Source organism: Lemur catta, chromosome 16, assembly GCF_020740605.2.
Source record: "Lemur catta isolate mLemCat1 chromosome 16, mLemCat1.pri, whole genome shotgun sequence".
Taxonomy (NCBI): domain Eukaryota; kingdom Metazoa; phylum Chordata; class Mammalia; order Primates; family Lemuridae; genus Lemur; species Lemur catta.
The window spans coordinates 53,155,596-53,167,502 of record NC_059143.1 but is presented as its reverse complement, the minus strand read 5'-3'; the positions used below and the strand labels follow the sequence as shown (position 1 = coordinate 53,167,502).

Here is an 11,907-nt window from a genome sequence, read left to right as displayed (position 1 = left end):
TTGCTTGGGGAGGATCCCTGTGTAGCTTTTATATTTTGGTAATTCGTGGGTAAGTGGAAAACAAGAGATTTTTAAAATTATGACGTATATTTTAGATGAAAATTTAAAGACGGAGTTAGTTTATCACAGAAAAGCGTGGAAATATTTAATTTGGCCCCACTATGAAAAGTGAATTGATTATTTGGTCAATACACACAATTAGGCAGAAAACTGACACGATGGAACTGCAGATCTTTCTAGCTGGGTTAGAAAATGAGATCTTCATACATCAGTGCAACGTCTCCAATTCATTTAAGTCCCTGGGCATCCCCACCTAGAACTTTAAAATGTTTATGTGCTCTGGGAATTTCGCTTTCTAGTTTTCACTATGTGTGTTCTCTCCCAGTGGGATACCTGTAACAGACTTGTACAGCTACTTAAAACATTCACGGAAAAACGCGAAATCTAGGCCAAAATAAATAAAATGGCTTAGTTCGTGCAACTTGCATGGGACAGACCGAGGGGAGAAGGCACGGGCAAGCTGTTCAGGGGACGGGAAGCCGCGAGCCTGGGTCGCAGGGTGCCCTGGGCGCCCCCCTGCCCGCGGTCGGTTCTCGTGGCGTGCACAGGCAGTGGGGGCTCCCCGCCCGGCCCGGGGCCCCCGGCCGTGCCCCGCCGCCCCGGCCGCGCTCGGGGTTGATTCGTACCACCTTGCAAGGAAGTGAACGCTTCGCACGGGAAGGGGAGGCGCCTGCGCCGGCCGCGGGGCGCCGCGCCGCTCCGGGGACGCCCCGGGCTGCAGCCGGCTCCGGGCCGCGGACGATCGCCCGACGCGCCAGTCCCCTCGCTACCCGCCCCCCCTTTAGAGAAGTCAAATCCGGTGTTTGGAGCCTGAGCCTGGGGCGGGTGGGGATATCCGGTGCCTCTCCCGCGCCAGGAGGAAGGGGGAGGGCGGAGAGGATCCTTGGCCAGTCTGCGCCGAGCAGATTCAAACCAAAACAAAAAGATTAAAGGAGCAGCGGCCGGGACGGCCGTGGTCCCCGGCTCGGACACCCGGGTGGCGCGCCCGGGTTTCGCTAGGGCTGTGCCGACGCCGGGCGCGGCGCGCGGCGGGGCTGGGGGCGGGGGAGCGGGAGCCGGGCGGAGCGGGGGGAGCCGAGGGGAGGGCGCCGGCCGGAGGAGGGGCGGACCCGCCCGCTCCGCCCGCCCGCGCCGATCCGAGCCGCCCGGGCTGGGCGCGACCCCGGCCAGCAGCGGCGCAGAGAGCGGGCGGAGGCGCGGGCCATGCTGCGGCTGGCGCCGGCTGGGGCCCGGGCCATCGTGGACATGTCGTACGCTCGCCACTTCCTGGACTTCCACGGCTCCGCCATTCCCCAAGCCATGCAGAAGCTGGTGGTGACCCAGCTGAGCCCCAACTTCCGCGAGGCCGTCACCCTGCGCCGGGACTGCCCGGTGCCACTCCCCGGGGACCGAGACCTCCTCGTCCGGAACCGGTGAGCCCGGCGCGCCCCCTCGCCCCGGCCCCCGGCCCCTAGTCCCGGTCCCCGGCCGGCACAGCGCCGCTCCGGCTGTCCCGGCCCCCCGCGTGCCACACTCCGGCGCGCGCTCAGGCGCACAGCCTGACTTTGCGAGATCCCGGGAAGTTGAACCCGCCGCCATCTGGCGAAGGCGAATGTAATGTGACTTGCTACTGTGAATATCCGATGCCACCGAACGTCCTCATAACTGAGGGTTATTTTAATTTGGGATTCCCCTCCCCTCCTCCAGCCCTCCCTCCTCCCCCTCCCGCTCCCGAAATAAAACCGACGGGACCCAGAAGGGGAGGCTCCCCGCCGGCCCACCCGCGCGCACCCACGGTTCCTGCGTTGACATAATCTTTAGGGTGGAGCAGGAACAGCCTGGACACAAGCTGCGACGTTTAGGTAAACGTGCTTTGGAGGAAGGAGGCTGGGGACCCGGCTGGCTTTTCCTGTCCCCTCCAGGTTGGCAGCCGCCTCGAAATGGCGGAGACTGTCGTTGGGTGTGTTGGTGTGCACCTCGCCGGTGCTGTCTGCCTGTTGTCAGTGCCGTGTGACTGTTGTCTGTCCCCTGAGTGTAACGACAGGCTCGTGGCGCGTGCCCCGGGCAGCTGGGCCAGGGCTGGGGTGGGGGCATGGCTGCCTTTGCCTGCAGGTTTTGCAGGCATTTCGGTGACACGCGCGTGGTTACCCGACCTTCCCTCTCTTCCACCCCCACGCTCCCCACCTTAATGTGTTTCCACCTCACTAATCTTTAGTAACTGGCGAAGCAACAGGAAGGAAAGGACCTCATTCTGTGCCGGAGCCTTGCCCGCTTGAGGCTCTGCTCCGTGGGTCCCGGGGCTGCCCGACTTGGCAGGCGACGTGCTCCTCTTTGCCCTTTGGCCTGCCAATCCCACCGGAACGGTGACAGTGCTGCATATTTCAGGTTGAATAATATTATCATATTATCGAAGGGAGGCGTTAAGTTCTGACTGCAACTAAGTTGTAAATTGCGCGCTAGAAAGTACAGTAAGTCCCCTGCAGGCACTGAAGGACAGGACAAAAGGTACCTACCCTTCCTAAGTAGTTTGGTGCAGCATTTAATCGGGTCCATTTTAGAGGTTCATGTCAGCCTTCCAAACAGGACTGTAGAATTGAAGAATGCTGATCAGGATATAAACTTTCGGAAACTTGTTGGGAGCAGTGATTGAGTGAACCATGGGTGGGATTGAGTTGGGGGGGCTGTAGGGGCTGCCTTAAAGAGTAGTGTGTGTGTATCCTTGAAAATGTTGCATGTGCATGGACCCGTGGTGCGGAGGGTTGCTTCATTATGTGATGAAATACTAGTGCTGTGGAGAGTAAGCGTAAGCCTTGCCAAGTTAGAAAGAGGGGCTCGAGTGTGTGTTCACAGAGAAAATGCACCAGTGACTCCCTAGAAGTTGAGATGAGACCAGACTGAAAAGCTTTCCAAACAAACTTCAACGGGCAAAAAGTTCTACTGGGGCTTTTTTTTTTCTTTTCTTTTACCTTGGTGATAAAGTATACTATTGACTGTGAACACTAATATAAACACACACACACAACTACGTTAATAAAATTCCTTTTAGAAACTGGGTGTGAAAGGGGGAGGGGGCAACAGAGGGGACAGCCAGGAAGGTGTGAAGTTAGAGCACTGCAAACAACAGCCCAGAGGGACCACCCGCCCCCGCCCTCAGTGGAGACTGCTCCCGCTGGGCTGAGCCGTCTCCTGGGCCTGTCTACCTGCAGGTGTTAACCAACTCCTGGGGTTCTTTCCCTCCTCGGATTCCTCTCCCTGCCCCTTGGGACCCCTCCCTTTCCCCTTCCCCCAAGGGCTGCTCTCCCCCAGCAGTGGCCGCAGGGCTGGTGTGCCCTAGTGCCACCTGCACAGAGTCACCGGGGTTGATCCCAAGGTGAGAACAACGTGGATCCCTGAATTCAGGGGTCAGAGCAAGGGAGCACCAGCAACCCCGTCTGCAGCTCTCTGCAGCTCCTCAGTTGGGTTGCCTTAAAATCCATGCCTCCTTTGTCCCTCCACGTATGTCAAGAATGCCTTTAATATAAATGGTATATCTGTATGAGCAACTTGAGCTCTAACTTCTACCTTGACTCTGTAACAGAAAAGAATGGGGCCAGTTTTCTTCTAGTTGGGAGGGGGCAGAATCTTGCCCTCCCCCCCCCAGAAAATCTACTCCTATCACCAAATTGTAGAAAGATCCTTTATTCTTGCAAACATTGTCAGTGGAAGTGGTATTTTACCGAATTTTTTTAAAAATAGAGGTGTAATAATTCACTGAAGGTTAGTTCATTTTAATCCTAGACTAAATCTCCCCTGAGCAGTGTTAATTGCATCAAATTTTTACTCAAGCACTTCTCATTTTTATCATAATAAAATCTACTCTAGAATGAAAGGATTGAGCCTAAATTCACTTGTTTGAAAAGGTGTTTGGTGGTTTTAATTGTGCTCATCTGACTTTTTCTTTCAGTGAACCACTTGCATATTTCATTCCATCTTAACAGAAAATACAAATTCTTCATTCACAGGGAGGGAAGTGCTTGTAAGCTAGACATGATTTAGGATAATAAAGTTTACCGTTTAGAAAAGGTATGAGAAGGGAAATATAAAATCACTGAAGAATGTATAATTGATAGTCCTTTATCCAGTTCTCACCTTGCTGTTTTGTGGATCCGAGGACAAGTTCACATCTTTCCCGCTATGCTCAGCCCTGGGGGTGGGGGAAGAAAGGGAGAGAGACACCCCCAGGTTAAATCAAGTCAGTTTATGCACTATTTTTAGCTATTTTCGTAAGAAGGTGACAGATTATTTCGTTTCCAAATATTTCTAACGATTTTCTGCTCAAGTGTAAGATAATGGAGCAAAGAGTTTGTAGGAATGGCGAGGAGAAGGTGGGGGATGGGGAAGGCGTTTTTGATAAACGGTTTGTTGCTCATGGGAGGGGAACAATATTTCTGCTGACTCTCCAGCCGAGATTTCTTTTCCCTTTCTTTTCTTTTCTCTTTTCTTTTTCTTTCCTCTTTTTTTCTTTTTTTCTTTTTTAAGGAATGTCTGGTTTGGACGACTTTGTTTTGTCTCTCAGCATTGTAAGGCTTTTACTCCGGACTTGAGTCTTCAGCGTTTGGTTTTTGTGCGGAGAAAAGCGTTTCCCTCCCCTCTGCAGGATCGCCCTGTTTCACAAACATGACCAAAGGGGTTATCACTTTTTATTATAAATAAACCGAGTCACTCCAGAAGGGTATATGTTTAGAGAACGTCTGCACCTGTCCCATTCTTTTTCCCGGGGTTCCTGGATTTTAGTCTTTTAAAGTGGATCCTGCCGTCGGATTGCTAGAATCTTGCACTTATGCACACATTTTCTATTAAAGGGGGTACAGGGAGGGTCTCCAAATGCGTGCATCCTTCCTAGCCTGTCTGTCTGGTCCTCGCGTGGCTCAGTATCCCTTCCCGTCCCGGTTTCCCCAACCCTGGCCCCCTTCCCTTTGCGCCTGCTGCACTTGAACTTGTTTCTGGTGGAGCGGGAGGTGCGGGCTCCCGACCCTCGTGCAGCTTCTTCTCAAAGCCCAGGTAAGGACGGAGGCTCATCCTGGGCTGTGACAGGTACCCACCAGGCGCTGAGGGGAAGCAGTGTTAAAATAGGAGTACAGGGGGAAGAGAAGGTCCTGGCACCAGGGGGCTGGGAGACCAGGGAGAGGGCGCGGGCGCGGAGCCGAGCAGCCGAGGGCTGTTGCCACCAGCCCGAGCCTCCTTCACCGACGACGCAGGCGATTTAGAAAACTACAGGAGGTGGGGGAGGCTGGGGGGGAGACGGAGGGTGAGAAATAGGGGAGCCTGCGAGGCCAAGGTCACCGTCAGGCAGCCGGCTGGCCCTCTCTGGCGCCGCTGCGTTCTGGCGCGCCGTGTGTCGGCGCTCGGAACTTGTCCGCCCGGGGACCGAGCTCCGCGGCCGGCGCAGGGGCTAAGGGTGTTGACCGGGCGCGCCCGCTGGGTCCCCCGCCGGCTGGGGAGGCCGAGGTCATGGTCGCAGGCCCGGGCAGCGGCCGCTCCACCCGGGCGCCCGGCCGGCGCGGCCCTAGCCGGCTCCGGGAGTTGTGGTCGTTGATCGCCCCTCTCCGTGGCGGCAGTGGGGAGGCCGCAGGACGGCGCGGGCCGAGCCGACAGCGGTGGCCGCGCACTCCCGAGGAAGTCGGGCCCAGAAGCACCTACTTCTGGCTCCCTATAGGCTGGCCCGGGCACACCGAAGCCGCCGCAGGGGAGACGGCGAGCTGGACGGGGCGCGCGTGCCCTGCCAGGGCTCCAGCCCTGACGGTGCTAACAACCAGAGTGTTTGGAGTGGCTTTTCAGGCAAAGCCCCCCGGCAAACCTGAGCTGCCGCTGGCCGGCTGCAGCCACCCCAGCTCCCTGGAGAGCCCCACTCCCCCCTCCCAAACTTGGCCTTTGTAACCCCATCCAGCGCGTGTGCGCTCTCCCCGTGCTACCCTCCAGCTCTTCTCGGGAGGTGGCAAACCACAGCTGGGGCGGGGAGAGGGGGAGTTGCGTTTTCCTCCTGCAGAGCCCCCCAGAGGCGCCGGGTCGAGGTGTACAGGACGCCTAGGAGCTGGTCGCCATCGGGGCGTCCATCGGAGCCTAAGGCGGGAACTCCCTGCAGAGGAGCGGCCACACCAGCTGAGACGCCAGGAGGGACAGGCCGGGAGGGGCAAGGGGCACGGGAAGGGTTAATCGTGGGCGAAGTAGCTCGGAAAACAAAACTGGTGGTGGATCGGGCTCCTGCCCACCCCACCCCCCGCCTTGAATTTACCATCCCGCCGCTTCCACCCGGTGCTTCCCACCCCCGGGGCCCTTTCCTGGAGTTTGCTTTGCAGCCTGAGGCAGGAGCTCCGAGACTGCTCCAGCTGGGCGCTGCCCTGGGCTGCTGCCTTAAGTCCAGAAGCGAGCTCCCAGGAAGCCGGCCCTTTTTGAAAACACCAGGCCTGGAGAATTATGTAAATTTAAAGGAAAGATGGCAGGCCTCCGTTCTCTAAAAATAGAATGTAGCATCTTGGTATTAAATGCCAAATGAGAAACCAGCAAAAATCATTTTTCCCTCTTCTCATTATTGTGCATCGTTTATGGGTATGGCGCTCTGTAGCCTGTCACCGAGGCTGTGTGGTGAGCTGACTTCTGAATGCAGCTGGACAACAGAAAGAAATTGTTTCCCACTTTCTTACTTCTACAACATGTAGAGACTTTACTGCAGATACACAGGGAATAATCGTGAGGGAGCATTTATAAGGGCAAGATATTCATGTTATAGTGAACACGTATGCTCATACAGGGCAGTTTTGGCTTATTAAGTTGAATTAAGAGTGAATTCTTTTAAAATGATCTATTTAACAGCTTTCTTCCTGCCACCAGACACCTCCACCTTTTCATTTCATTACAAGTGGAAATGATATTTTTAGGGTCCTCTGTTATGTGCCTAAGCCACCTCCTGACAATCCTAGTAGATGGCTTTTTTCCCTGTGTTATCAGGATATTTTTGTTATGAGGTATACTGAGATGAAGAAAAGCTGAGAAAAATACTGGCCTTCGCAATTAAATTGACTCTGGATACCAAAATGAAAATAATCATCTGGTATTAATCAAGTTGTGTCTCTGCTTCTTGTTGAGGAAAAATACAGTGACGGTTTGCTTTCCTTTTCATCTGAAAAGGATTGTAAAATGTTGATGTTCCATAAAAATCGCTCTACCCAATTTTTGTTCAATTAATCAAAATGCATATTTTCATACTGGACACAGTTACATCAGAAAGAAAATTTGCTGTGGCCACTTTAACAATGTTTCAAACAACCCCTGCAGTAACATGTAGCAACCACTGACCTTGCACATTACATCAATCTTTAATAATATCATTGTCATTACTATTATTATCTTAAGTGTTAAATTGTTGCCAGAATCAATACAAGTCTACCTCTTTGAATATATTTTATCCCAGTGTTGTTCTTAACATCTTTGTTAAGAGGCCAATTAATTCCCAACTCATAGCTCCAGTGAAGTTTGCACATAATGAGGGCTCCCTGACCATTTTGTGTATATGTGCTTATTTCTCCTTTTGAAAGAAAGAGGACAGACAGAAATAAATGGCATGTGAAATAAATAACTTGCTGTCTAAAGTGATAAGAAATTATTCCCAAACTGACGAAAGAATAAATATGCTAAAACTGCGTGCAAATCACTGTTGAACTCATACTTGTTTAGTTTCTTTTTCTCATCTAACCAGCAGGACTGATTTTCTCGAATTCTATCAGATTGTATAGCTTAGCAACCCCTCCACGGTCACCAGAACTAGAGGGATTTTTCTAAGCAGGGTATAAAGGCCTTAACAACAACAACAAAATTATAATATGTTTGTTTGTTTTCTTCTAGATTTGTTGGTGTTAACGCATCTGACATCAACTATTCAGCGGGCCGCTATGACCCTTCAGTTAAGGTCCCCTTTGACATAGGTTTCGAAGGTGTCGGGGAGGTGGTAGCCCTGGGCCTCTCTGCCAGTGCCAGATACACAGTTGGCCAAGCTGTGGCATACGTGGCACCTGGTTCTTTTGCTGAGTACACAGTTGTGCCTGCCAACATTGCAACCCCCTTGCCCTCGGTGAAACCCGAGTATCTCACCCTGTTGGTAAGTGGCACCACCGCATACATCAGCCTGAAAGAGCTTGGAGAACTGTCGGAAGGGAAAAAAGTTTTGGTGACAGCAGCAGCTGGGGGAACAGGCCAGTTTGCCGTGCAGCTTTCAAAGAAGGCCAAGTGCCATGTAATTGGAACCTGTTCTTCTGATGAAAAGTCTGCTTTTCTGAAATCTATTGGCTGCGATCGTCCCATCAACTATAAAACTGAGCCCGTGGGTGCTGTCCTTAAGCGGGAGTACCCCGAAGGTGTCGATGTGGTCTATGAGTCTGTGGGGGGAGCCATGTTTGACTTGGCTGTAGATGCCTTGGCTACCAAAGGGCGCCTGGTAGTCATTGGGTTTATCTCTGGCTACCAAACTCCAACTGGCCTTTCGCCTGTGAAAGCGGGAACGTTGCCAGCCAAGCTGCTGAAGAAATCTGCCAGCGTCCAGGGCTTCCTCCTGAACCATTACTTTTCTAAGTACCAGGCAGCCATGGACCACTTGCTCAAGATGTGGGAGAGTAGAGACCTGGTCTGTGCAGTGGACCTTGGAGATCTGTCTCCAGAAGGCAGGTTTACTGGCCTGGAGTCGGTATTCCGTGCTGTGGATTACATGTACATGGGAAAAAACACTGGAAAAATTGTAGTTGAATTACCTCACTCTGTCAACAGTAAGCTGTAAAAACAGAACAATGACATAAATCAAAGGAGAAAGAAAATGGGTACTTTATGCCTCAGAATTACTCAGATCAATTTATTTTTTGTTGGTAATGGATATAATATTTCTTAAAACAAAAGTAAAATGTTAATGAATAGGTTTCTCCCTCTCTGTTTTTCTCTCTTTTTGCTCCTCCCTTGGAAAAAAAAAATGTGCTAATAAAACTTCCCTCCATGGCTAGGAGGTAAAATGTTTACATTTAATTCTTTGGTCACAGACAGTCTCATTCCAGATTTCATTGTTCCAGGGAAGTAAATTAATTCCTGATGCAAGATCTGATGAAATCAGTATGTCTTCAGCTTGATGAGATTTTAAAATCAGTCTTGAAAATAGTTCACAAATTCTTTGCTTTGGGAGAATTTGGTCTTATGCTAATAAACCACTTCCTAAGTGAGCGATGTAGCAAAGTCCGCTGGCCACGTGTTGTCAGAGCCCATATCCTCAGGAAATGGCCCCCTTTTCTCTACAAATCACTAAGCAACTATCTAAATAGAAATGTGAAGGAATTCTCCCCCAAATTTGACTTTGTTAAGTTATTAGAAAAGTGGTTAGGTGAACACAGATGTATTTTCAAGAAGCACCTATTACTTAATGGCTTTTATCTATGATCATCCTGTTGAGACACCTGAATGGAAAATTTATCTTCCCTTTTAAGAAGCAAATCTGTACTAAAAACTTACATAGGCAGAAAGTAGGTTTTGGAGAGGGAGACTACGGAGATTAGGGGGACTGTAAAATCAACATGTACAGGAAAGGGAAGAGCGGGTGCTGCACTCACAGTGAGGGTTCGTGTAGCACAACGTGGACCACAGAAGGGAAAGCGCTCTCCAGGCTCTCGGCGGGGGATTAATAACAGTGTGCTCCGTGTGCCTGACGGAGGTTGTATCAGATAGCACTGTGCACAATGGGGACCTAAGTGATCTAAAATAATAATACAGCTGCTTCTCCTCAGAGGCTTGCAGACGTGGGAGGTGTGGGTTATCTCTGATTGTGGAAACCCAGAACCGTGTTCCCATTTCACTTCTCCAAATGTTCTGGTGGAATGACATGCTGATTGTCACCATCGCCTGATGCGACACACGCATCTACCGACCACACGTGAAAAGTCGAGAGACCTGCGCCTTCTCTGAATCGTGCCCGTAGCTGATCTGCCTGCCTCTTAAGCTTCGTGCCCCGAGGACTGCCGCGTCCCCTCGTCACGTTGAAATCCCACGGTGCCCTTCTAATTGAAGGTGAAGCCCACCCGATTATTTTTCACAGTCTTGGGCTTCAGTGTGTGTAACATGCTCAGTAAATATGAACGCAATTAAAGAGGCTCCAGGAAAAGTTGGGGACCATATTTAATTTTTCTTTCCTTCCATGTGAGGAACAAGGAAATCCTGCTGCCGAATAGCTGTTAGTATCTATTTTACAAGATTTACTCATTTTCGGGTACCTAATGTAGCTGCTAGCATGCATGCACAACAATACAATTTATATGGTAAATGGAACCAAATAATGGCTTCACTGAATGTTATGGCTGCACTGAAGGGAAATGTCACGGTAAATAGCTGCCAAATTATGGATCATGCCGAAGTGTCACAACTGCACTAAAGACAAATAGCACTAGAGGCTATTGCCACTGTGACGCGTTTGAGTTATGAAGAAGGGTAGCAGCCTGATGTGAGGCTCTTTGTGTCCTCATTATGGCAAAGGGTTACTGGTGCAGGGGACAAGGAAAGCTCGTCCAGTGTGGTGCTTAGTTATTAATCTGTCCCTTTCAGACCTAACAGCTGTAGCAAAACGGAAAGAGACTTTGCCTGGCTTTTAGACACACAAACAAACAAAAGGGGAGAAACAGGTTTTATGAATGTGACTGTGCACAGGAAATGACTGGTAATGGAAAAATGTCGTAATAAAATAATCTAATCAAAGAATATTATTAAATTTAACATAGTATATGTCTGAAAGGCTTAGTTGCTTCTTATGCAGATAGATGTGTGAAATCTGAGCAATAATGTACTTTCTCCCTTTGTAAAGACTTGAGGAGTAAGGACATTACCAACTAAATTGCTGCTTCTAAACTGAAGTGAGTCCCGGTTTCTTTCATTTTAATGGGAGGGTAATAAAGATGAAAGACCAACATTTTAACTGATGGATCCCTTAAGCTACAGAATAGAAATTTATTATGTTTTCAGGGAATATACTAAATTCAGCTATGTAAAAATAAAATTCAAACACCCAGGTTTAAAATAAAATATAATCTGAAAACCTCATGTTCTCTCTTTCCCCAAACTAAGAAAGTACAGTGCATGCTGTTTTCATTTATTCTTAGAAAACAAGCATGAAAGATTCCGCCCATTCAGATAATGCCAAAAATATGTTTAAACTTTTTTTTTATTCTTTTGAAAAATGATTTGTAAATTGAGGGTCATAGTTCAGCATCAGTTTCATCTTCTGGGATTATTGTTCCTGACGAGCCTCTAATGGGAGGTGAACTTGTGCAATGGGCTCAACACCTTTCTTCGGAACTGTATTACATATCACGAAAAGTACATCCATAATTCAGGGCAATTGTCAGTCTTTGTTTTAGAAAAGGGGCCAGGGTGGAACAATCACAGTGGATAAATTATTTCTCAGTTCTCAGTGTGGCCTTCTCTGCACATCGGGCGTAAGGTCACTGGCCGGGCAGGGTGGAAGGAGCTTGCCTCTTGGGAAACCAAGGAGCCCCACTGGTCCCTTACCCTTTAGTTATAACTTCTAAAGAGCCAAGTGCTCTTCCTTTAAACCTGTTTTGCACGTGAAAAATACCAACAGTGTCATTTTGGGTCCCTTTGGTGATGAATACTTGCTGTTAACTGATTTCAGCACTAAAAAAAAAAAAAAAATCCAGAGAATAGTTTGCAAAGAAATGGTGGAAGTTTTGCAGGATATGTTCTATAAATTGTTATTGTATGATTTCATCTGAATGAAGTTTCTCCAGAGTAGAATAGATGCTCTGTAAATGGCCATTAGTATTACATTCAGTATTTATCAAATGAAAATGCAGT

General features: G+C 49.6%; 1 protein-coding gene across 1 annotated transcript; it reads left to right on the top strand.

Annotated features, from left to right (window-relative positions):
• Nucleotides 1-791: 791 nt before the first annotated feature.
• Nucleotides 792-10,822, top strand: ZADH2 (zinc binding alcohol dehydrogenase domain containing 2). Its single transcript, XM_045527514.1, has 2 exons — nucleotides 792-1,472; nucleotides 7,918-10,822. The coding sequence occupies exons 1-2, from the start codon at nucleotides 1,264-1,266 to the stop codon at nucleotides 8,840-8,842; spliced, it is 1,134 nt and encodes a 377-aa protein (XP_045383470.1). The 5' UTR covers nucleotides 792-1,263; the 3' UTR covers nucleotides 8,843-10,822.
• The last annotated feature ends 1,085 nt before the right edge of the window (nucleotides 10,823-11,907 follow it).

Excerpts from the sequence above, each read along its gene's own strand:
- ZADH2 (XM_045527514.1), top strand. The coding sequence starts at position 1,264 with ATGCTGCGGCTGGCGCCGGCTGGGGCCCGGGCCATCGTGGACATGTCG. Across the intron at positions 1,473-7,917 it reads GACCTCCTCGTCCGGAACCG|ATTTGTTGGTGTTAACGCAT; the intron begins GTGAGCCCGGCG and ends GTTTTCTTCTAG.